Source organism: Gymnoscopelus microlampas (assembly GCF_963454915.1).
Source record: "Gymnoscopelus microlampas genome assembly, chromosome: 17".
NCBI classification, from domain to species: domain Eukaryota; kingdom Metazoa; phylum Chordata; class Actinopteri; order Myctophiformes; family Myctophidae; genus Gymnoscopelus; species Gymnoscopelus microlampas.
The window spans coordinates 34,127,029-34,154,137 of NC_139954.1; the positions used below are offsets into that span (position 1 = coordinate 34,127,029).

General features: G+C 44.2%; 1 protein-coding gene across 2 annotated transcripts in view; it reads left to right on the forward strand.

Moving 5' to 3' along the window:
• The window catches only part of LOC311064961 (plakophilin-4-like), a 90,989-nt gene that overhangs the window by 14,318 nt on the left and 49,562 nt on the right, over positions 1-27,109 (forward strand). For both annotated transcript variants that reach the window (XM_084085049.1, XM_084085050.1), the window contains exons 2-3: positions 5,530-5,663; positions 26,510-26,622. In XM_084085049.1, coding sequence (XP_083941175.1) covers positions 5,535-5,663; positions 26,510-26,622 — 242 coding nt within the window. In that variant the 5' untranslated portion in view covers positions 5,530-5,534. The remainder of the gene's footprint in view (positions 1-5,529; positions 5,664-26,509; positions 26,623-27,109) is intronic.

The following is a 27,109-nucleotide window of genomic DNA, read 5'->3' on the forward strand; positions in this document are numbered from 1 at the left end:
TATATCCTGAAACATGCATTACATCGTGTGTTGTCTGTTTCCCAAACTCTATTGAATAAATAGACTTGCCAAGTTGCCAAACTTATCTTCAGAAACATTGAATCTCAGTCGTACAGTAACAAGTCTGGGTGGGGACTGTCATAGTCCCCAGTAGGGCTGTTGTGATGTCTATGGCTGTCTGTCTCTGGGTTGCATCAGAATATCCGATGACACCCTGTTAATTGAATAATAATATTGCGATATTGTAGAACCTTACCCGGATTGGCATGTACACTAGAGTTGACCGTCGCGTTTCCCTGTGGCCCGGACCACGGTGCTTATGGCACAGTGGAATCTGCACTCTTGTTTGCGAGTGGAATTGTCAGGTAGCCTATTCAGTGAGGTAATAACCATCAGTAGCCTATCACACTAAAGTGTATGTAATGACTGAAATACATTTTGAATATTAATGTCACCCAGCACTGATATGACTCCCAGCTGCAGTGTGCCCTGGAGACATCCATGAGTTTATAAATGAAAATACACTCGCACGAGTGCTTATAGGCCAACTGGTAGCTATTAATGATGATAATATGATGTATTTTATTTGCATTCAGGAATCCCAGAGTGCTACATAGTCAAAAACATTAAATCAATCAATCGCTAAAAGTTTAATATAGTCAGATGTTGAGATATCTGACTGTTAAAGCTCCTGTTTAAATGGGTGACTGATTAAGCATCTAACCTCATATGATGGATTGTTTTAATACCTTGATTGTCACCTGTCAACCCTGTAAGTGCAACTACCTATTTATGTTAGGGATATTTAGGGTTATATAATGTTGGATATTAGATGTTCGGTTACATCATTTTAAGTGAGTAAGTTGCTGCTACACGTTAAGATGCCTGTCAGATTGTCATTAAATGCTGTACTGCATGTCTACTATGAAAATAATTTACGTCAAAGTGACAATAAAATGATGAATGCAGAAAATTGCTGTGAGATCTGTGTACGGCCATTTTTTGGACTGTGCAAGCTTGATGAATGAGGGCCAATGGCTCTTTTATACAGGATGTAGTCGAATGACTGTGGTTTTCAGTATCATTTGTAGTATGGGATAAGAAATGAATGAGTATGTGAACCTAGTTACCATTAAATTATACGCGTCCATGAGAGTGCCGGTGCTTGAGGTCCTTCTCCCTCTTCCTGGGGAGGGTGACATGATGCCCGAGTGATTGTCGGAGCGATCGGATGAATTAATGTGTCTGTAAAGGAGATTCAAGCAGCTATCCGGGACATTAAAGGTGTCTAGACCCTGATGTCTCAACTGACATGCTGCAGGAAAACACCACCAGTCCTCCTCAAACGTAATAGTATGTCAGCAAACGGGCTGATCAAATATTTTAAAAGATTGCCACATTCGATTATTTTTCTAACTGAATTCTGTTGGAAGGGAGGAGAGAATAAAGGAATATCCTTGTAGGAGTCATCCCTGTGGAGTTGCGCAAGAGGCTTTAAGGTGCGGCCATCTTCCAGGTTAGTAGACCAGATCATGTGACCCATTAAAGTCAGGATGGGGCAGACTGAGCTGTTTCTTGGCAGACCTTGAGGATTTGAATGATTTAAAAAGGGGATTTTGCTTTGACTTTCGTCAAATTGGTTTGGGCTGAGATTAAGATATAGTAGTTAACTGATAAGATGCTCATTGTTTTTTTAATGTGTTTTTTTTGTCTGTTACCTCAAGGTTAAGGAATTAGATAACCCTGCTGTGATGAGCAGGTCATTGAATTATCAAAGCACAGAGGGAAGTATGTTTTGTGCTAGGTTTTGACTTGGATAAATGCATGCTGACAATATTAAGCTATATACTCGGAGACCAATGTCATATGGATTTGTATGTAAATGTTTTCTGCTTAGTCTGGGAAAAGATGGCCATAATTGCCATAATGACAAGTGTCTATCTCTTTGTTTAGACTAGAGTGATCTCATTGTGGGTTGTCCTGTGAACCACCTAGCAGTGGCCTGAGGCATTATCCTTAATGATACCCTTTAAAGCAGTGCTGATTGCACTTGCCTGTTTTGCATCTCACGTGGCTGTCAGCCCTCAAATGGTTTTGAACATATACTTCAGTTCAACTTCAAACCGGCAAGAGGCTTTTAACTGTCGGAGAGGTGAATGAATGTATATTTTCTTCTCAAGGTTTGAAGGAAAACAGGAGGAGCAATCTTGAAGAACCAGATAGGTTGGTGGTGTGTGCCTGTAGGCCAGTCACTGGATTGTGGTAGTTGGCTAGTAGCAATATTCCCTTGACTCCTATCTTAGAGCTGCTTCGAACCCCAAGCCTGTCAGAGTTAAGTCATTCCTGCCAAGATAGGATGGGAAATTTCAGAGGTAAGCTTGGATACAAATCACAATTTTCCTTTCCTTAAGGGATGGTGGGGGTATGGGGCTCAGACGATGGTGGGGGTATGGGGCTTTCTTTCCATATATTGGTTTTTCAGTGGTTGTACTTCATATGGTCTGAACAACGTGCAGTTTCCCATAGGCTGCAGCAGAACGTTTCATGACCCGGAAAGATTATATCTCTTACATAGTTGCTGGTCGCAGTGTGGAAGGCATTCTAAAGAACTTTTTGATGTAGTCATTATTTGCGTGATGAGCAGAGACGAGAGGAAGCAGTATTTGTGAATGCTGTGTTCCATCCTATCACGTAAATGGTAACATTTAAGCAGGGATTAAAAGAACATTCATGCATGAACAAAGGCCATTTCATTCTTCATTTTTGGTGATTAGGAGCAGAATTAGGGTGACAGCGTTAAGCTTATTGAACATTTCCTTCTGTTCTAGTAGAATATGAGTAGAAGGGATGTGTCTGTCCACCCTGACTGGGTTGGCAACTTGTCAATCTGGTCTGTGTTGTTTTCTTTTGTGTTTGTATTGTCTTAAGATTAGCACATGGGGAGGAGGTGCAGCTCAGTCAATGCTCTGATCTGTTGGAAAATAATGTGCTGTTTCCATCGAAGCAAACTGCACTTGGAAAAAAAAAAGTTTCTCCCCATTCAAGTGCCATCTCGCACGTTATCCTCATTGATTGAGACATGGAATTGTGTAGATCACGATGTGACGCTGTGAAGGAGGTAAAAGATGCCTCAAGTATGAGCCCTGTGACCAGCCCACTTGTAATAAAAGCCTATGTCTCTCTGCCACAACGACACCCCTGGCTCTCACATGATCGGCTCAGACAACTTGAAATGCTCTTGCTGCCGCGGTGACAGCGTCCCAGAATACTTTAGGGTCACGTTTCGGGCCCGCGTCTGGGGGACCTCCCACAATCTCCATGGCTTGGCTCATCTTCCCCTCAGACTACATTGGCCTGGGCCTTTTATGTCTATCCTCACTGTAAACAAACATGCTAGCTCCCAAACTGGCTGTCGGCCGGAGCTAAATGGCTCTCTTATCGTGTGTGTGTGTGTGTGTGTGTGTGTGTGTGTGTGTGTGTGTGTGTGTGTGTGTGTGTGTGTGTGTGTGTGTGTGTGTGTGTGTGTGTGTGTGTGTGTGTGTGTGTGTGTGTGTTGTCTGTCTTTTAGAGCGTGTATCTTTGTGTGTCAATATGTGTGAGTGTGTCCATGGCGACATGCCATTCTATATGTTATATAGCCAAGATTGCTCCGCCGCAATCAGCGCAGTTATGTAGACTCCTCCAGTCAGCTGCAAGCTGCCATAATGAATTGGAGATGTTAAAATGGACAGAGTCATGAAAGCAATGTTGAGTTATAATGCCAGCAGCAGGCAAGGCTATTTTGTTAAATTAGCGTATGGTTATTTAATGGCACTTTTAGCGGCTCATATTCCAGCCCATTTCCACGGAACGCTGAGGCTACCCTTTCACCCCATTCGCCCAGATAGCAACACGCTGGCCCTCTATACTGTAGGTCTTTACAAGATATACAGTATGTGCAGAAATTGAGCTGTGGCATGTATCTCTGTGTGCTTGGCTTTTAAATGACAGCAGCAGTGGATTCTGAAGGCAGTAAAAAGTTGTGGCGAAAAGAATCCCTGTTTCCCTTAAGTCAAATGGCTGTTGTGTCTTGAGCTGCAGCCCTGCGCACCGCAAGGCACCCATAGGAGCTTTCAGCTGCCCTATCTGCCTGAGCACGCTCCTTCTAGTAAATATGGATCCGCCTTCAGCCGCTTCCCCTCTACGCTCTTCCTGACAACAGATATAATGAGGCTGTAACTATTTGTCCTCTTCCTTTTTCATTTCAATCCTGTCGTCCAGGAACCAGAGAGAGAGAGAGAGAGAGAGAGAGAGAGAGAGCGAGGGAGCACCTTATCTCCTCCGTCGGCCTGCTGACATGTGTTTTCCTCTGAGGCCTGCTCTGTCTCGCTTGCTGAACCCCTCTCTCCCTTCTCTCTCTCTTCCTCACTGTCTCATTTTCTCTCTCTATCTCTGTGTCTTATTATTCCTTTCTCTCTTGCTCCCAGCTCTCTCATACCTAAAGCATTTGTGCGTGTATTGATTCTCATTCTCTCTCTCTCACACACACACACACACACACACACACACACACACACACACACACACACACACACACACACACACACACACACACACACACACACACACACACACACACAAATTATGCACACGTATGCCTGGCACGGGGGCACAGATTCAGCATTCCTGGAATCCAGTTCAAATGGGGTCCTGGTTGTGTAATGTGTACGTTGTGTTCCTTGTGAAATTGCCATCAATACACAAATTAATCACTCATTTGTCACTTGGAGGCCATATGGAATTAACCTACGGCATCGCAGACATAAAATATTCATGCAAGAATTGAATTGGCCATATGGCATGTGTGGGTGTGTTTATGTGCTGTTGGTGGCATGCAACCACAACTCCATTCTCAGTATCGCTTGGCTGTGTATGTATTATGGAGGGGAGGGGGGGACTCGAGTGCATGTTTATTTGTAGAGTGTGTTAGCACATGCATGCGCACACACTAGTATGTGTGTGTGGTGGTGGGTGTGTTGTTTTTTGTGTGTTTCTAGGCCTGTCACAATTATTACTATAATCGCCTAATCGCAATTATTTGAGATTATGCATAATCGTCATAATAGTTTCCACGTTGAAAAATGTATTTGAAAAAGAAAATAGCAGATCTACAAGCTCACAACTCGTTGCGATGCGACGTGTTGCGAGCTTGTAGATCGGCTATTTCCACTATTAACGTTTCTTTTTTTTTTTAAGTATGAAGTTATAAAATATGTCACTAATTTCTTTGTATATTTAGGTTATTTGTCATATCTACCCTGTGCAACTTCAAAGCCCAACAGCAATGTAATCTTTATTCATATGTCCCAGTGTTTGGTTGACGACAAAAACACAATTAACTCGTTAATTGCAATAATTTGTGTGACAATTAATCGTCATGTAAAATTTCATAATCGTGACAGCCCTATTTCACAGCAGAGTGCCTGTACCGACCAGATTGTGCTTTGTTGGTGTGTGTGTGTGTGTGTGTGTGTGTGTATGGCCGTGCAGGAGGAATGCCAGCTCCTGAGCCAAGCCCAGTGACGGAGGAGGGGCTTCTGCTGACCATCCGAGAGGGATCCACAGGCCGCAGTATGGAGGCAGACAACACCGCCAACAACATCCTGGCCTCCGTCAAAGAACAGGTGGGCAGCGCTCCTGCTCGGTCACACCACCTAGTCTGTGCACGGCGGCATTGATCGGTGCATTATGTCCCTCCATATTACGACTCTGATTTATTGAAACCACCAAGCTTGCGATGAATCATGCATGTGTTCTATTGTTATTGACAAGTGGGAATTATTGACAAGTGGGAATTTCTCATTCTCTTGTCAAATGTCTTTTACGCTGAACAAATGTAGAAGGCATACTGCAATTTATGACTGCTGCCGTGGCTGTGTGTGTGTTTGCCTGTGTGCAACTGTGCATGCATGCGTGTGTGCCTGTCATAAGCATCTTTCCCACAGGGAATCCATAACATTGCTGAATAAAAAATAGCCGGCATTACAAGCACACACGCACACGCACAGAATCAAAAGTTTCAACATACCATTTACATTTCTGACCCACAGCCAACAGGAAACAGGAAGTTCTATTAAGGCTATGCATGGGTTGATAAGCTTGTGTGTCCATATACCAAGTCGTCTCTGCTTTGTTTTCATTATTCAATGTGGTAAAAAGGGTTGGATTGTGCTTAAGCTGCTGATTTCTGCGGCTCGCTGTCATGGCCAGTCTCACATTGATTCACAATCAGAGGGGGCATCTAGAGTAAACATAGTATTGAGCCTGTAGAGGGACATGCTCTCTGACTCATTCCTTCTCTCTCTCTTTCTCTCTCTCGCTCTCTGTTTTCTCACTCTCTCTGTCTCTCTCTTTGCGATTCCCCCCCCCCCCCCCCCCCCCCACACACACACATACACACGCACACACGCACACGCACACGCACACACACACACACACTACGGTTGCCTTTCTTGCTGGCTCTGTTCCAGTGTTCATATAGCCTGGTTTGGTTTCCACTTCAGGGCCAAATGCGGCTAGTCAGGCCTTACTCAAATATTACAGATTTTGCCCCAAAGCAAAATGTCTGTCTCTTTATTGTTGTACATAATGAACAAGGAGAGGATTTGACAGTTGAAAAAAGAAAAGCTCTTAAACTGGACTTCAGGAATTTTGGTTAGCCCTGCATATTCCTTCTACCGGAATGTTCCTATTGTTTAGACAATTCAATAGGAAGGAAGGAGCACCTGTCCATGTCACTTCCTTCCCTGGCGTGCTGCTCAGCCATTCGTCCAAGACTCGCTGATAGGAAGGCAGTGCCGATATCCTGAGCTTTGCACTTAGAACGACTGGCTGGAGATGTATGCCTCGGGGGCGAATTCCTGTTGGAGAACCGAGAGATGACTGTAAGTTAATCGTTCTCGGTCTTTAAGGGAGTTGGGAGAGACCAGAGGGAGCGTGAGTGAGAGGGAAGGAGGTTTATGGAGGTCATAGACTAGGCACGCGCATGTGTGAGTGTGTGAGTGAGAGAGAGAGTGAGCGTGGGCTTTTTTCCCTCTGGTCTTTTTGCGAGAGGCTTTCCTGTGATTGTGGAGAGGCCGACCTTCGAGGGATCCTGCTGCTGGCATAAACATGCTAGCCCACCGTGCTGGAGCTGTGGTTTGGGGCTACTAGGGCTGCAGCTCAGGATGAGTGGCTGTGTGGTGGTGAGTAGTACTCTATGCTCCCTCACAGTCTCCCACATTTTGGTACATTTTCTGCCCATCCATCTGCATATTCCTCTCGCTTTCAGTTGTCTATCCGCCGGTATTTATTTTATTTTTTCCGAACTTGTCTCTACTGTGGCTTTTACTGTTGTCGGTCAGGCTTTGCCCAGATGCCCAAACAAGGACGTACTTGCCAACAGCACTGCTTTTTGATTGTGTTCTCCCTGTGTGTTCATTTGGACTGAAGCCCCCCCCATCCTCTCCCGCCTACTAACAGGGCTCTGTGTTGTCTGCTGCTAATGTGAGAATTTGGCTCTGTCACTCTGCAGTTCCGGGTTATTAGAGTCCTGTCTTTGCGCCGCCGCTCTTTAGTGCATTGACCCACCATCTGTGTAACACATCCATAATGGCTTATTATAGACCCAATTTCTGCATACTAATGCCAATGTTTTTTCTCTCTGCACTTTCCTGCTCCTTTCGGGCTGTTGGACAGCAGTTTTCATGTTGGTTCAGAATCAACATTACACTCTCCCTCTCCAATATTCATAATCTTCTAGTTACAAATTATTACAGCCAAAGGGGGCGATTCATGGATTATCTACCCTTATCTATTTTTTCTTTTTCCATCTGTTTCATCAGAAGTCTAATTGTAGAAGTAGAAAGCTGCAGGAATGGCACTCTGCCAGTCGGTATGCCTGCAGTCCTGTGGATTCAGCGATCATGAAGTGTGCAATTACTATTACTTCTAAGTTGATCCTCAGAATACATGTTGAGAACTATTTCGCTGAAACGTGTCCATGAGATAAGAGAGCCTTGGCATAAACTGTTTGTAAGGTATATGTTACTCTTTATCAGCATATCATTTTTATATTATTCATTCCTCCTCCTGAACGCACAAGAAATCTGATGGATAACAGTGCAAAGAGAAATAAGTCATGTTTTTGACTTCCTTTCCTCAGACCTTGTTTTCCATCTCCTGCTCTTTCAGCTGGAAAGAGGGGGGTGGCAGAAGGAGGGGAGGGGAGGCAGCCGGCTGCGTCAGTGAAGCAGAAACGTCAGACGTTCTGTGAACCTCCACCGGGAAAATATCGAACACGGCTGAGAAAGAGAATATGCTCCAGAATAAAGTAAAGCAGGAAGTGACACTTTGTGTGTGTGTGTGTGTGTGTGTGGGGGGGTGTGTGGGTGTGTGTGTTATACTGCCCTGCCTTGGAGGGTTGGCCACTTTACGGTTTTATGACTCTTGCCTTGCTGTGGCCTCGTCTGGCCTTGGCCTGGTTAAGGAGGAACAGGGTGGATCCAATAGAGTCAACAACAGCTGAGGAATTGTTCAAGCTGTGTAACATAGTAGTTTTCTACTGGCTGGAGTGATTGTTTGGGTGTCCAGACTCTGGACCAACCAAACACTGATTGGGGCAGTCTCTGGAGGCTTCTGGAGTATTTTCAAATCAATACTCTATTCAGTCCAGATAGTTACTGGCCTACAAGGGAGATTTGATTGGCAGACAGGTTTGATTGTATCTGGTAAATAACAACACATGGAGTACATAACATTTCTAGGGCTGCACATTGTATTGAAAGTAACTGAAAATCATGACTTGTGTTTCACAATGATGAAATCATGAAACTTTAGCTAGCAGTTAAATTAGACATCTTTATTTGGCCAATTGTTGCACCATGTCCTCGTCTACACCATTAGACATAATGTAAATACCCAGAACATTGTACAGCCCATCTCCTCCTCCACCAGGCTCACAATAACATTGCATTACAATACATAGCGTTTGGCCAAATATATGGCACCTCTAAGCACCATGAGCAACAATTAAGTAATTAAGAAAATTATTAAAACATCCTTTTCCACCTAAATTCATTATTATGAATAATTGTGATGAATGATCATATAAGCAACATAATCAGGATGATAATTTTTGCCATAATCAGCCATAATGAGTTTAATTATACAATATCAATGGGGTGGCTAGAAACATTAGTGATGATGAGAAGAGATTGCATATTAATAAACTATGGTAGAAAAGGGCTGAAACTATTTGTCGGAACTGCGTTAGCCCACGTCTCATATTAATCTTGCAAACTGATCTCCAAGTTATTTGTTTAGCCAGGGTCTGAGAGTTTTGTCGCTCAGTTGCATTGAGATTTGTAACTTCACCAGACTGTATGTCTGCTTGGTTACATCATACATCATAATAACGTGGTGTTTAAGGGCCCCAGGCAGAATTTATTCAGTGCTGTTGTATTATTCCAGACAGGGAGCCGGAGAAGCTGACTGAGCAAGCATCAATGAATACGAGGTCACGTCTTCTATAAAGTCCCATTGATCAGCCTGCTCTCCTGTTTGCGTCCTACCTCTAATCCCAAAAGAAGAAGAAGGGGTTGCGACGCCTCTTGTCTCATTTCATCTTCCCTGAGCATGGCCTAAAGTATAGACACATCTTCATTGGTCCCTCTGCATGGCTATTTTTAGTTATGTTTGTAGAACGCCATCAGTGGTTCTAGGAGGTTCCCAGAGCAAACTCTTCTGTATTATTATGGCCTCCCCAGGGTCCTACAGGAAAACTAACCTATGGTCCATATTCACATGGAGGCCATTTTGCTCTTATGTCATACCTGGAGGAAGGAAAACCCTTGGGATGTATGTATGTTTGTGTTTAGTATCTTAGAGAAAAAAAAACTCCAGTTTTCTACTGAAGCTTAAGTGCTAAATGTTGATTCCAGAGGCACCATAGAGCAATTTTTGATAAATAAGTGCATTTTAGGTGCAAAGTTCAACATTGTAAGCTCATCATGAAGTGCCTAAATATGGAGTATACGATTATCCCAAAATTGAGGCTCCACTGTTTTGAAGGGGTGGAGAGTAAACTGTCATCTCAGAAGTATACTGTTAGATGTTGCTGTGCTCACTTTCAATTTCACCTTAAATAGCTTTAAAACATAATTGAATTCTCAAGTGCACCTTTTCCTTCGTTCATTATTGAAACATTTCTCACATTTGTTTAAGCAGTTCTCTGTTAATAACGGACCTTTCAAAGGCACTGGCCTAGCGCTCCGGGCACCGAGGCTCCATTGCAGCCTGACGGCGTGTCGAGGGGTTGAGTCCCAATCCCGACGACCTTTGCTGCGTGTCACTCCCCATCTCTCTCTCCCCATTTCCTGTCTAGATATTGTGTTCTATCAATAAAGGCAGAAAAAGCCAAAAACATATCCTAAATTATATATTTATTTTAATAAAACAAAACTTGAGCTAACACCAATCTAGAAATATTATGTTACGGTGCAGGAAGATCATGTTCCTTAGTTCCCTAAGGTCAGTGAGTGTGTAAACTACTAACCAATCCCCTGCCCTGTTCTCAGCCTATTTGGAACTGGGCTTATGCTGTATGCTATTAAGGAATGCAGGCAAGACCCCCCTCAGTCCAGGTTCAGTGGCACTGTTCTCCAGGGAAACTGGATGTGTTTATAGCGGACAAATAAGTGTTTATTCTCCCTTCAAATTGTGTGGTTCACTTCCCTGTGATATAAAAGCAGATCCTGAGCAGATCATTTCTCGAAGTCCCGCAGCCAGCCACTTTACGTGAGTGTGTTCTCAGACCGTGAAAATGGTACTGGTGTGGCCGGGGCTGTTTTTGTGTGTTCTCAACTCTCATTAGTCCTTAGTCATGAGGCTGTTCCCCCCTAGAGAATAGTGCTGTAATTAACTGTGCCTAGGCATGCCTATCTACACCACAGAGTATGGCAAAAAGGGCCTCTCAGGCATGCCACACCATGCGGTTTCAAAAGTCATCGACTCCTAGAAAACTCTACAGTGGAAATTCCCCCACTTTTTTGGAGTCCATTACACAAGAAGAACCCTTCTGCCTCTTGCTTTTTCTTCTGATCAATTGAAGTACACCCTTTGTGACCCTGCTTTTGTCTGGATCAACCACCATGTGCGTACACACTGTACACAAACCAATTTTAAGGTTCCGTTACGAGCTCATGGGTTGACCTTGCTTTGAGTACTACAACTTCAGCACCCTCTTCAAGCACTGATGAGCTTGCTGAAATATTACCCACTCCAGACTCCGCCGTGCTGTCCTTTCCCCTGTCTGATTTTTAATGAGGCCAAAGTGATCTTTTTTGTATAAGTGACCCAGCTCGAGGTGATGATAGCAGCAGACTTACGTTTTTAGGCAGTGATAGTTTTGCTGTTCTGGATTTCGACATTTTGCAACCTTAATCCTATGTACAATGCACTGACTTTTGTCTTTTTTATATATTTTTTCCTAGCACCTTAAGTGACATCCATAAGTATATCATGCACAGTATACATCTGCTGCTATGCTCAAGCACCTTTATATCTTATCTCAGGTGCCATGTGTAAATATGTAGATAACTTGTTTTTTTGTTTTGTTCTGGAAATAACGATACGATGGCAACTATGCACAATAACCAATTTCACCCACTTTTTTTACTTCTGTAAACCAGTGATGTGACAATAAAGCTGATTCTGATTCTGAAGTGCAGGAGAAAGGTTGAGTTTGCTCCGCCGGGCGATAGTGTCCGTTCTGTCTCCATAGGCAAAATAAGGCCTCTAATTACAATCGACTGGTGAATTTCTCCATTTCCTCAGGGTCTTATCTGCTTTCCTCTACCCCCACTGCTACGGCTGTGACACAGACAAGGAGAAATCTGGAGGCATAAGCATTCTGGCCTCGATTATAGTAATAAAAATGGAATCCTGGCTCTGAGCAGTTACCCTATGGGGGAGGGGGATATGAAAGGAGGAGAGCGATACAGGTGAAGGAGGGATGGAGCTTTTTCAGAGATGCACAGGAAAGAGAGAGACATGCGGGGAGGGATAAAAGGACAAAATTGAAAGATTGATGGAATGAGGCAGACCCTGAGATGCTGTCAACTGTGAGATCTCTGACGTTCTGTATCACTGTGGCAGAGGCAAACATTTTGTCTGTGTGTGTGTGTGTGTGTGTGTGTGTGTGTGTGTGGGGGGGGGGTAATAATCTGCTCCCAAAGAGACGTGATGTCAAAGGACCAGTGCATTGGAGCCCAGGCACAGCGCTGTCGGTTTGAACCTAGCCCTGGGATGCCTCGCTCCACCTGTCCTGTTAATCCTCATCACCATCAATGTCATTATCATCATCATCAGTGTGGTTGTCATCAGGCCACACAGCAGCCTCACTCATCAAGGGAGTTGCATGCCCAGGACGGTGGAGGCATGGTGAGACGCTTTTGGGCCGTCCTTGGAACGGCACATCCAAGGAGGAAGTTGGGGGTAGTGCACTCGGCTGCCTGGAGGGTTTGAAAATTAGGTTTTGAGACTCTTTAGGAATGCCTCCCCCCTTCCCTCTCCCTTTTCTCTCTCTCAGATCAAGGGCACTGGCTCTCCATGGGGGCCAGGCCTAAGGTATCCTTTCCAGCATCATTGCCCGTATATCGTTGTTCACTACAATAACTCCCAGATTGACAGTCGCTTGATTGCTGCTTCTCGTCTTCGAGACCCTAGAGCGGATTTTCTTTTTGTGTTGACACAAAGCTATTGGTCTCCCAGTGGAAGTGTCCCTTCACAGGTCTATGAATTGTGGGTATGTGATTGCACCAATGTGGCTCTCTGGCTTTTTTGTTCCAATCCAGGTGACACTGATTGCCTTTGTGTTACTTTCATTTACTAGTAATAAGCCTCAGCGTTGACATCAACAACAGCAGCCTCATATGGTAACTTTTTGGGCGTGAAACTGCATGTAACCAACCAGGCAAAACAATAGTACTGCTGTGAGACTCCAGTGGATCAAGATACCCAGTGGAAGATAGTGTTCAAATCTTCTTGATTTGTCCTCTCTGTGATAAAAGGTGAAGCGATAAGATCCTGCTGTGAGTAGAGCTATGGTAGACTGGGATCAATTTGCTCTGCTGGTTGCTGATCCTGTCTGGGTTTAGAGCAGATCCGGAAATGGTGCATGCACATATGTGTGTGTGTGTGTGTGTGTGTGTGTGTGTGTGTGTGTGCAAATTACCGGATACAGTAGGCAGGCTCTAGACCGGATCAGAACACTTAGCAGTAAATAGAAACCAGGCTTCCAGGTATGGTGGAAAGCCTGGTGACACGAGTTTAGAGCTATGGTCCTGAGAGAGAGACCTGTCCAAAATGACCAACCTAACTCTTCACAATGACACACAACATGCATTTGAAGCCAAGTTGAACTTATACGTCTTCTTATGTGTCTTAACTTATATTTCTCTGCTTTGCCATTTAATTCTACATGTTCACAGTTGTCACAGTCAGCTGTTTGCAGTTGTAAAACAGGAAACCATGTTGGCAAATTCACAGTGTACAAACTAATGCGAAACTGTGTCAGGGTAGCTACTAGCTAGCATAATGTAAACAAACACTCAATAAAGGCAACATAACTCTGGTTGCAGCATTAACATGGACAACTAGGTTATCCCAGTTCTGTTGCTCTTCCAAAACAATTGTTTCATTGTCTTGCTTTTCAGTCTTGGGCAATATGCTGCGCGCCACTTTGTCTCCCTCCATTATGTGCTACCATTATGTGACTGTAATTCCCCTGCGGGATCAATAAAGGTATCAATCTATGTATCATACATACTGTAGAAAATAACAGTAACCCTTTGATGAGAATACACGGTTCGTATTGTTCCAATCCCCCATACACTGTCCCCTGCGCCTCCACAAGCTGATCCTCCTCCGCCATGTGTTGTTTACATTCTTGTAGAGGCACTCGTGTCGGTTAGTCAGAGGCATCAGCTAAAATGAGAATCCAGGGAACTCTGTGGTGACCTCTGATTCTACATAGCTGTGGTTTTTCATATATGTACACATGGCACATGACAACAGGCTCAAGTCACACAAAACAGAAGGGAAAATCATCCCCGAAGAATTTTCAAGAAAACACATTCTAGAAAATGGGAATCATTGGGCTGAAATCGTAGGGCCTTTTGACAGAATTCTATCGCCCCCTCTCCACTCCATTCTATACAGTGTTTCCCTTCACTTATTTCTTGTTGCCTACCCTTTTTCTCATCAATCTGTGGCTGCCATTGCCCCTAACACAGTTAACAGCTCCTTTAATTACATTTTAATGATGGGTGGGGGATAGGGGTGGCAAAGGCTCGTGGGGTTCATATGTGCCAAAGGCATGTTTATCTGTAATGTAGCATCTCAGATTTGTCAGACCGCATGAGACTATCCTACAAGGAAAAGAACATTTAAACTAGTGTAAACACAAGTCTATATTAATTATCTCATACTAAAATTAGAAAAGGGTCAATTTTGTGTTTGTCCGCCGTGCCACTTCTCTGACCACAACAGTTGTCCAATTGCCTCCAAACTTGAACACAAATATTGGTCATAGGGTCTGCCCTAATACTTTTTCATATTCAGTTTTATTTCTATTAATATTTCATTTGTGGCCCATATTTTGGCCACTAAGACACCGGCCACCTGGAGCCATTCAGATGAAAGAGTTGTGCCATCTCTGTTCACTCCATTGACCCACAAATGTAGCGTTTCTGACTCCTCATTGGGGTCAACCCTTCTATCGCAATGGCTCTGGAATTGTAAATATGGCTGCTGTTTATTTTCATCAATAATCTCTGATGTGCTGTCACATAATGTTCTCAGACATTTTGTCATATTTTTTGGGGCTTTTTCTGCCTTTATTGTTTGGAAAGTAGGCTGACAGGAAATGGGGAGAGAGATGGGGGGGTGACACACAGCAAAGGTCGTCGGGATCGGGAGTTGAACCCACGACACGCTGTCAAGCTGGATTACCAGCGTATGTGGTATGCGCCTGGACCGCTAGGCCAGCGGGCGCCCGAGACATTTTGTCATTTCTGGCGACAGACAGTGAACAAAGTGTGTGCAATTTGTCTCCATTAATCGGTTGTGTTTGTTGTAGCCTAATTGACTAATAATGACCAGAAATCACAATTTGTTGTCTCTGTATAATGCATTCAAATGGCCCACCAGGATCCTATGCTGTAACTAGGTAACTGACAGTAGCACTACAGTGCTGCAGTACCATTAAGGTAAAAATCTATTTTGTATTTATGTAGGCATTTTAATTTTATTTAGAATAAACACAACCTAACATGAGACTGTTGTTAGAACATTGTCCTCCCTGTAAAGAAAATGATTGGACATAGTTGCCAATACATCACAGCTTTTTCTAAACAGCCAATGCAATATTTTAGACTCCCTGTCTCTCCTAAAGGATTACCTGGCTTTGACCTTCTTTTCCATTTGTGTCTTCGACTACAGTATGTCACTTTGCGTTCTAATCCTTTTTTTCTGACAGAAGGGAAGAATTTTAAAGTCATTTTCATAAGTCTGTAAGCTTCATCCTGTAAATGCCTGTACATCCACATTAGAAATCTGCAGAAGCCCTGGCAGAAATGATGCTGCATTGTAAACTTGCTATTCCATTATCTGTGTGTGAATGATTTTTCATATTTCTGTTTATGGCTGGTTGTCACTTATCAGCTTGAATAAAGCTGTATTGCAGCTCTGGGTGCCGAAGCAATTCTTTTCTTTCCCATTCTCTAATAGCCCTGACTGCTGCAGAATGTGCTCCATCACTTTATTTCACCCTACAATTTGAAACGGCCTTCTCTGTCTCCATCATCTTTATTGTCTCCGCCAGGCCGAAAGGCATGGCGAGAGAGTATGTTTTACCCTCCGTCCGTCCGTCCGTCCGTGTGTGTGTCCGTGTGTCCTGTCTGTGTGTTACCAGCTAATCTCCGGCACCGTTGGCCCGGTCGCTGCGAAACTGTGCACACACACTCCCTGGATGCCAATTCAGAACCTCTGGCCCACATTTTTCACATGAGCCTGTTATAGCGCCACCAGGAGGCCGATTTGTGCAAAACCCATTTTTTCCCATTACACCTACAGCTTTTAACCAAAAGTCATGCAAATCGGTACACAGTATCTCTATAGTCATGTGATCAACCCGGATCTGTCCGATTTCCCATAATGCATCCTCATTGGCTAAGGTTGGCTTCCAAAGTTTGCAGGATTGGTCCGTTTTGAACAAACTGCCTCCAATCATGAACGCAGCTTGCCATTTCCATAAAATTGCACACGCACATTCCCACTAGGCCGAGGAAGAAATGCCACTTGAACATTTTCAAATCAGCCTCATGGTGGCGCTATAACTGGCCGATTTGCATTTTTAACTATAACTGCACCGATCTGCGTGAAACTTTGCACGCACACTCCCTAGAGGCCAAGGAAAAACATTGGACTGCATTTTTCACATCTGCTTTTTACAGCGCCACCAGGAGGCCGACTTATGTAAAATACAATTTTGGAGATTATTCCTTCAGATTCTGTCCAAAAAACATGCAAATTGGTACACTGCATCTCCATAGTCATGTGATTCTGATGGATCTGTCCGATATTTCATATTCCATCCTATTTGGCTTACAGTGGCTTCCAAAGTTTGCAGGATTGGTCAGTTTTAAACAAAATGCCTCAAAACATGAATGCAGTGTGCAATTTCCGTGAAAGTTTGCATGCAAATTCCCACTAGGCCGAGGAAGAAATGCCCCCCTTTTCACATTCACATTGGTCTCTATAGCGCCACCAGCAGGTCTAATTTAGCAAAACACATTTTTGGAACAAAATGCCTCAAATCATGAATGCAGTGTCCCATTGAAAGGCCTAAGAAGAAATGCCACCCTTTTCACATTGGCCTATTATAGCGCCACCAGGAGGCCACAATAACCTACCTGACCTGGCGGAGACCTGTGCTCCGAGGAGCACTTTTTCTAGTTAGCATTATGTTGCACTAGCATGACGTTGCAGTCGGTTTCCTAAAGCCTGGGTATTTTAGCAAGGTGACATTGTTGCTGTTCCAGTGAGTAATTACGCTGTGTGGTTCCTCCAGGTCTGGTCACGCAGCTCGTCCAAGAGGCCCCCGTCCCTCAGCCTATGTCCCAGCACGCAGTTTGCTGCTCGGACCCTGTTCCTCTTCCCTTGTCCCTGCTGCTGTAGTCACTCACCTCCTCTTAACCTTTGCTGTCACTCTCCCACAGTGTGCCAGGGCTCAAACTGCTCACCAGAATACGTCTGCCACACACTCCAGCGAGAGTGCACAACGGTCAAGCATCATTGCCACTTAATGAACAAACATATTTCCAGTAGATTTTTGTCCTCGGTAAAGGGGAAACTCCATCTGCCCCAGTTACGCAAAATGTTCCTGAGCATCGCTATTATCGCTAATGAACATTGCAGTACTTTGCTTCCAAGCCAGGAGCCAAACCAGACTGCTACAAAAAAGGGCTTCTTGCCCTGTGCACTTTACAACAGACTCACATGGGCAGCACCGGAGGTAATGAGAAATGATGTAATGCCAGATAAGATCTGTAGCCTTAATTAATGTTGGGATTTGGACATGGACTGGCCAGGATGAGCCAGAGATTACGGTGATGTATACCTCTGTTACTGTCTGCTCATGTGGAAGAGGAGAGGTGCTGAGTCGACAAGAGAAAAGTGAGGATCACAGTGTCCACCAGCACTACATCATGCCTACATCTAGCCATTGTATTGGCTGATGCTGTGGTGTTCACGTTCAAGTTCCATGTTGTTTCAGGCCTCCTTAGGTTAGGTAGAAAATGAAACTATTTAGGTTAAAAATAGAATATTGTTAGCAGTGTAAAGTTATTCTCTGTAACTTTTCTTTTGATTTCCTAGTTTTGTAAAGTTGAAATGTTTGAGCTAAGCTGTTTTTCTAACCTAATGTTATGCACAAGATTCTCTTGTTTCATTTGAGCTACAGCATATCAATTATGTGATGGAGTCCAATGCAATGTAATTTTATTATGGCTGTGCCGTTACATCAATGCTTCCAGCCCCATATTATCCATACAGTATTTCCCCATTAGATAGAATAGATTAGCCATTATACCATCAATCTCTGTGTTTGTGTCAGATTGACTAGGTGTCTGGTATGGCATTACTCCACGATGCCCGTACAGGATTGGATTGAGGAGTAAGTCTATCCTGTTGACAGTTTAATGTTTTGTGTTGGCTACAACAACCCTTTTTAATTTCATTAGAAAGAAAAGGGCTCTGCTGTGGCAGATAGTTTTAGTTTAATGCTGCCAACAGGATGATGAATGCACATGGCTGTTTGCTTAACCATCTGTTTGTCTGCATCTCCCAAACCGCTCTTCCATGAAGATAATGAGCCAAATTACATGGTTTAACATCGTAGGTTTTTGTTTTCATCGTCATCATCTTAATTGTGCAGTAGCGTTACATCTTGAATTGGACAGGAAAGAGTACATTCACCATCGCAAGATTCACATTTTGCCAAAAGAGTGGCAGGGAGGGAGAGACTTTTTCTTTTCTCAGTCTTCACTATCATACAGCCAAACTGGACTAACCAAGCATTACATATTTAATATGAGTAATGTTTTTAAGCGCCTTCCTAAAATTAGAGGGGACACATGCCAGACCAAGGTGCCGAGACGTGGCATCACTACCTCTGGTTGTCTGTGAAGGGTGTGTCCTGGCTTTGTCTATTTATATCCGTTTAAACCCTGAGTCATGAATAGCAAAATGAAAGTCTCAGTCACTTTCATTTTGAAGGTTTGCTGCCTTTGATCATACTTATTTTGTCTAATATCACTTTTATTTGATTTTTTACATATTATGGAACAAATCTTTTCTACATGGCATTTGATTCCAGAATGTGGTGGTTTCTTATAGGCTCTTTGCCCTCTTTGTTTTCGATGTCTTACTTTAACGCTGTTTTTTCATCCGATGTGGTCTTGTGGTCATGAAATCACATGCCTGCCTCTGGCTCAGGTGTGTCGTTTGACCAATTAGTTTTGAGAAAGATGCCTGTGTGTCATGTACCAAATGCAGGGTTTTCATCACATAAACAGTCTGAAGATACGCTTTGTCTGATGGATGCCTGATGCTTTTTGAAGAGCCAGCATCCTCTCTATGGCAGATCATATCTACATATGAAGAATTTAGTTCCTGCTCTTACAAAAGGGACTGAGAGCAGAAAATGTACTTAAAGTTCAACATAATTACATGTCCTGGTTAATGGATCCTGTTTTTACTGATAATGAATGATGAACTGCAGACAATTGTTCTCTAACTTGAATATATGACATTCTGGAAATGAATGTAATATTTTAACACCTCTTGTCTAGGTGTGCTCAAAGAAGCACACTTTTCCAGTTTAATGTGTCCCTTGCTTACAAATTATCTAGCAGTCTTTACGCAATAGGCCCTGTGGATAACTGTAGTCCCAGGTTTCCAGAAAGTACCTGTTATGGTTCAGTTTACAATAGCTTCATTTGACTGGTTCAGCAGCAGATTTGAACTGAAAACGCATGTGAAGGCCGCGTATGCGTTTCTGGGTCAAACCTGATGCAGAGCCAAACCTGATGCATAGCCAATCAAACGAAGAACAGGAAGGGTACTGTGCCACCTTCCGGAAACCAGGGGCTACAGTTACTGTATGCACAGAGTCTATTGTGATCTCTGGTCCCAGGCAGTCCAGCTAGTAGTTAGAAGAATGTTTTAGTCACAGTACATAGTAGCGTCCATCTGAGTGGAGGTGATGAATGGCTGGTACATCATACCAATGAACACTGCTTAGCAGGCATACAGTATTGATGTACACTGTACACTACCCCAGGGCAAAACACTGCCCACACTCGTGTCACTGAAATAATGTAACGGCTGTTAAATGGCTTGTTGTAGCATTAAATTAAAATGTAGTAATTTTTTACCTACCGGTAAGTTGGATTTGAAATAGGTTGTGTATTATTCATTCTTTGGGTCATAGGGGTTGTGGTATTTATTTACTGTGTAAATGCAATATGTTAAACTACAAACTTGTTATCTTTTTCCTCTGGGTCTCATTTCTTTACCTGGTAGGGTGGACATGGTTGAGCGACACGGGTATCTGTTGTCTGAGTGTTGCAACTTCTAACCCTGCACGGATTACCTTTTAAGCCTGATTTATAATTGAGTGTGCCGGTGTCGCGGACTGAAAACATCAGATCTACAAGCTCAAAACGTGGCGCAGTGCGATGTGTTGTGAGCTTATAGATGCGTGACCAAATATAAATCAGGCATTATCTGTCACCAGCAATTTTGACAATCTAGAAACTGCAGCTCCTATTGCACACCATTGACTTCAATCTGGATGAGAGAATCAGTATAATACCTACAGTAAAATGTAAATGTCCCAAATGAACTCCCATGCCCGATCTGTTTGAGCCTGCGCAATGAAGCACAGGTTTAGGCCATTTTGGTCCATGCTGCTGAAGCAGCACAGCCGGCGACAGCGAGGCCAAGGGGCCTTTCAGGCGAGTCTTGTATTGTCAGCATCCATTAGGATGACACAGGGGTAGGGGTGGGGTGTGGGTTTTCAGTGCCGCGTGTCATCTGTTTGTTCTGGACCCGGCCAGGGATGCGAGGCGACAGGATGTGATTCAGCTCTGCGACTCTGGGCTTGTTGGTTCTGACAGGCGCACACAAACTGATGCTCATTGTGCCGGTGAACAATGAAGCTAGTGGCCTTGTTGGTATAGGACAGTCGGCCACTCATTGTCCCCTGCCTCCTTCCACGCTAAGCCTGGCACTGACCAAGGCTGGGCCCGCATGGGCTAAATAAGCATAGGCCTTGTTTAATGGTCATTACTGCTGCGCTCGGCCTGACGCAACGGATCATTAAGCTGAATAGATGTGTCCTATTCTTTGTCAGGGCCAAGGGCTGAGAACACAATGAATTATGCGGAGCAGTGGGTACAGAACAAATCTCTCTCCAGGGCGATATATAAATCCCACTTAACCACTTAAGTTCTGTATACTTTGTTGTGCAACACATAGAGAAAGTTGCCAATCTTGTAGATCTTCTAGTTTCCAAAATAAGGCTGAAAGTGGTTAAGGGGTGTGTACCTTGCCCATGTTTCACCAGAGTAGATCCCTTTTTTGTTCCCCGAGTATGAAACTGTAGCATCTTTATGTCGCGCGGCCCAACATTTTTTTGCCCTCAAAATAAAATTGTCTGAGATTGACAGGTGTCCCTGCTGCGGAACGCATCCAGGTAAAACACTCTGCGTAGGGGCAATACGGAGGCTTCTATCTTTTTAATGCAAGATCATTATGGATCTTTCAAATGTTAATATCACAGATGTTTCCTTTGCACTTTCCAATCAAATGATTATGTTTGATGTAACGATAAGCTTAATTTATACTCTGCCCGGACCGCTTGCCTTGCGGTCTGGGCACCTAGGCTCTGATAGCCTGACAGCGTGTCGCGGGTTCGAGTCCCGATCCCGACGACCTTTGCTGCGCGTCTCTCCCCGTCTCTCTCCCTCTTTCCTGTCCATCTTCACTTAAAAAATATCAATAAAAGCGGGTTTCCGAACTGTCCACAGCCCTACTCTGAGACACAGATCGAGTTGAAAAAAACAGTACCATTTTATCATGTGTATTAGTGAGGACCAATTATATGAACATAGGTTGAAAATGGGTGAAGTCGTCCTTTAATTTATACTCCATCGTGCAACAATGTTGCTTTCTTGACAAAATGAAAAAAAAATCCAACATACAACAAACATAGCTGTAAAAAACAACAAACAGCGGGATGGCTCGTAGCTGTTATATTTAAACCTGTGACAGACCTACAAGCTCACGACGCGTCGCATACAATGATAATTTATATAAAATTCATCTGCGGCGCTGATAAATCCTGCAGCGGTGGCATGCTGCTGTTAAATGCATATACAGTAGGGGAAACGCTGCTGTGCGTGTTACACAAGCTAATTACAGATGTATATCGTATCCATATTCATAGTGGGCTTTGTTGCAGTTGTAATGGGTCATGCAGGGGGAGCGAATGTTTGTTGGTGTACAAGGGAGAGGGGATCATAAAAAGTGCGTTTGTTACTGGTCCTCGCTGTTAAAAGTCTGCGGACACTGGTGTGAAAGAGGCATGGCAATAGTCCTTGCTGTACAGTCAGGGGGGGGACAGATGGGCTATCATAATGTATGATATCTGGCTGTAGTGGCAGAGGTCAGGTTACCTGATTATCTCTCTCTGTTCCTCTAATTATCTCTCCATCTCTACAACTGCGCAACCTCTCCATATCTCTCCATCTCTACAACTACACAACCTTGTGGACAGCAATGGTGATTCCAATCAATCCGATTTCATTCATATTTTTAAAAAAAGGAAAAAAAAACATAACCACTGTTATTTTTACACTCCCAATTGAAGCAACCCTAATCAGCAGAGCCAATATGCTGCTTAATTCCTTGCTGCCAATGTTGTGATTTTCATTGTCATTTCACTGTGGCAATTATTAAACATCGTAGTTGAGAATGGCATTATAAACAGGAAAGCCTGACTCAGAGACCTCCATATGGGAAACTATTTTGTACCCTCCTCCATACTGGCCCATGGCAAGCATGAGGTTCCTCCATCAGGAAGGATGATGCTCTCTGGTGCCGTGCACGCAGTCACGGTGCTTCCCTGGCGTCAGGTTGGAGGGGCTCCAACCGTTGGTAGTGGCGGAGACCTCTATGCCTTATGGCTGCAGCAGATGTCTCTTCCCACTCCGTTTCATCAAGATCAGTCTTATCTAGCTGATCAGTGGAATGGAAATCGTGTGCGTGTGTGTGTGTGTCTGTGTGTGTGTGTGTGTGTGTGTGTGTGTGTGTGTGTGTGTAGGCTCTTTAGCAAAGGCATGGGTATTTACACAGGGCTGCAGCGCAAATTTGCTAGCAGAGCTATCATAGCTCAGGGTTCTGCCCCTTCAGACGTCCATGTGAAGACAAACAAGACAATTGGATTAGGAGCTTAAAAGGAAGGAAGGCAGAGAGACACCGTGGGCTGAGAATAGCGCCAGCTCCAAAAATAGGCCATCTCCGTTTTCAATGAGATAGAAAACAAAAGGGGATGTGATATAAATATCTCACCTTACATGTTGTGTTTCTGATGTGCATGCATACATACGTGCTGCGTATTCATGCGTGACTTGCACAACTCAAAGTCCTTAAACATGTTGTTAGTGCTGCGACTCGTGCTTGTTTGTGTGTAAGCAAGCATGCATGCATGTGCGTACATGTTTGTTTGGGGAAACCCTTGTCGTGCTCTTGGATCGAGCTCCTCCCTCATATCAGTTTCAAATCAGATAGTAATGCTTCCTGATCCTCCTGGCTATTGGTAATGGCACACACACACACACACACACACACACACACACACACACACACACACACACACACACACACACACACACACACACACACACACACACACACACACACACACACACACACACACACACACACACACACACACACACACACACACAGCCATCCGCTTTTGTCTACTCCTGTCACCATCACCTAATGTTCTCTTTGTCAGAGGCACAGCATTAACTCTAGATCCCTCTGTCCTAGTTTTCTCTATAGTGTCAACTGATTACCACAGCTCTGTGTACCTGCACTGTAGTCCTGTAGGGCTGTGTATCTCTGTATCGGTGTGGATGTATGTGTAGTAATAGTGTCATAACGTTTGTCTCTGTCTCTAGTGAGCACTGTTCCTCCCACTCACAACAATGATCTGTGATCAATATCCCAGTATTTTTTTAACCAAATACCTGTATGTACTGTATATTGTGACAATAGTATTATGGGGATGACTCAAAATATTACATTGATGAATAATAATCAGTTATGCCTATTGTAAGGTTGGCCGATGGCTAAGGCTTCAAAGAAATGGATATGGTCCACGAATGGCTTTTTTGGTGTTTTATTTACCTCTAAAAATCACTAATATGACTGTTCAAAATGAATATCTAGTAAGTAACAAAAATAAGGCAAAAACAAGTAAATACTTTGAAGGCAAAAAAGAAAAACAACCCAGGTGCAACACTGTAGGCTATACCCTTCCACGAAGGCCCCCTCTCTGTTCTCTGTAGCCTGCCCAAAGCAAACTAAAACATACTCCCACTCAACACCTCCAGCCTCCTCTTTATAGCAGGTAGTACGATGATACTACTCGTTTGTCCAGGTAGCTCAGTCGGTAGAGCACTCGCCTTTGCAAGGTCATGGGTTTGATCCCGGGCACCACCAACTCAGCGTATGAGTAGCGTGGCCAGGGTGCAGCAAGTACTGGGATCTGATGGTAGGTGTTGCGCTCCACCTCAGCAATCCGTCTCCCAGGGGTCTCGTGCATTGAAACGTGGATAGACTCCTGCGTCTGATACTGACAATAAGCTTCTCTACTGCAATGACGGAGCTTGTGCGACAGGTTTTACACCTGTAAACCTGTGATGTGCCAATAAAGTTGAGTCAAGTCAGAAAGTTCACTTTTATCTCATATTACGTTATTGATATAATATCGATATATTGCCCAGCCCTATCTGATTTTGTTTTAGTTTTTAATGCTGGGACACACAGAGACCACAGTTAATATCAGTTCTGATCTACAACCTTTGCTCAGTCTCTTACGGGGGATGGCGCTCAATCTGTGAAATACTCAGAGGTGTGTGTGTGTGTGTGTTTGTGCGTGTGTGCGTAATTGTGTCTAATTAGACCTTTGTGGAGTTTCATTCACGTTAGTAACTTGTTGATGAATATGTACATATCCTCTGGACATTCCCTGCTCCCTAACACATTTAATCTTGAGATCTTGCAAGCTAAGCTTGCAATTTGATACAGGAAAGTAATGTGAATAGCAGAACAACACTGGAATCCCCCGAATCCACACACCACCCTTACAGTACATTCACAGTTGTATTTTACATTATGAGCTTTGAGCATCTGTACAGTGACAAATCTGTCTCTTAAAAAGGGAATTGGAATGGACGATTTTGTCGGAAACAGACAAAGGATGATAGCTAATTTCCTGTGAGTATATCAATATTGTGTCGTGGTCACTTTATCTCTGTCATGTTTGCACTTTGCAGCGCTACATCCGGTGTGTCTGTGTGTGTGCGTGCAAGCGCACATGCACTTGTCTATGTGTGTGCCTGCATATGCACTGGTATCAGAGTGGAACGCTTGTCGGGATGTTCCCTGTCACTTCCTGAGGAAGCTGCAGCGCAGCACTGGCTGATCTCGAGGAAACGAGGACTGGGCAGTTTTTCCCTCCTCTGCAAGCTCGCTCTCTCTCCCTCTTACACACACTGCAGTCAAAGTCCACATGACTACTACTGAATCAAGCCAGAGGAGAGGAGAGGAGTGGGTCTACTCAGGGGGAGGGGTGAGAAAAGCGATGGGGGAGGGGAGGGGTGCCACCATTCTGCCAAGCCTTCAGTGTGGAGAGAGAGAGCACCTTCAGAGGTTAAAAAGAGGAGTGTTGGAGGGTAGGCGTGAAAAGTAGGCTGTCCCAGACTTCGGAGCTCGGCCGAACTTCCAGAGCGGGCACAGAACAGAACCGATTGAAGGAGCCTGAACTTGCGCTTGGGTATGTGTGTGCTCATTGTGTGTTTGCATGCATCTGTGCCTCTGTCAAATGACAGTGTTAATGTAAATGCCACAGGACGGACAACGAGGCTAGGATATCGCCTCAATACGGTTGCTCGGTGAGTGAGTGAGTGTGTGTGGGGCGGAGGTGGGCAGGTTGGGGTACAAGAAAGTGGGGGAGAGACAGAGTTTGTATGGGGAGGGGGGGGGGGGAGTGAGCACAGAGTGCGTGCGTGAGGCATGTGCATGCAAAATGAATGTTGGAGAGTGTGTGCGTGTTCTGCTGTCCCTATGTGTAAGAGACTGTGACACGCTGCAGTGTGTGCAGCTAGAGAGCTGTGCGACTCACAGCAGCAGCAGTCCTGCTCAGGCTAGATAATTAGAGTAGTCAGATGCTGATTTCTGCACGGCTCCCATAGGAACGCTGCCGCCAGGGCTGAATATCACAGTTTCTGCACCCACTGAAGTGGTGCTTATCGCTCTGTGTGGGCTGGCTGAAATGTCAATACCATAAACTACTGTGCGTTTCTGAACGTGTGTGTTAGTGCGTGTGCATCAACGTGTACTTGTAAGCTATATAAGCTTGTCGGAGCATCCTCTGTGAACCCTTGGCTTATTGTCCGATACCCCAAGGGTGTGTTTTGAGGGGTCATTAACCCGCGAGGCAGTGACGAGGTGTAATGGCGTCCAACCAAGCTGTCAAGCTGTCATGCTCTCCCCTTCATATTGAGTTCACGTTTGTCGCATCTGTCAATGGAAATAACTTAAGTTCTTCTCTTATGTGTGTGTGCCCGTGTAGGAGCTCCAGTTTGAACGGCTAACCAGGGAACTGGAAGTGGAGAGACAGATTGTGGCCAATCAGCTGGAACGATGCAGACTCGGGGCCGAGTCGCCAGGCGCTGCTAGCAGCAGGTAATGAGAAGACACACATGCCCACGCAGTATCTCTCTCTCTCACATGCACACACACTGTGCTCATGGTCACCGCACTGCCACAGTTCAACACATGGCTTTATCATCCTTCTCAGCGGTAGTCATATTCCATAGTGTAACCTTATGTCATAGTAGCTCAATTATGATTGGACTGGAAAGCAGGAAGTATGTTTTTTCCCCCCACCGACCTGCTGTAATTTGTAAAGGACAGATCAGTTTGTCTCCTCTGAAGAATCCCCTGTGCATTTGTTTGATTACTCCAATCAGTTCACCTCACGGCTGAGCTGCAGTTACTCTGAAATATAATCTTGTATGTAGGTGAAATTCTGGGAACATTGTATGTGTGTGTGTGTGAAGGCACGTGGTGGATTGTAGCAGTGAAGTACTGGCAGTAGTAGGAAGTGGCTTCCACGTTCTAGTCCTTCTCATCAACTAGAGGTTGAAATTTTTCCAATGTGCTTATCAAG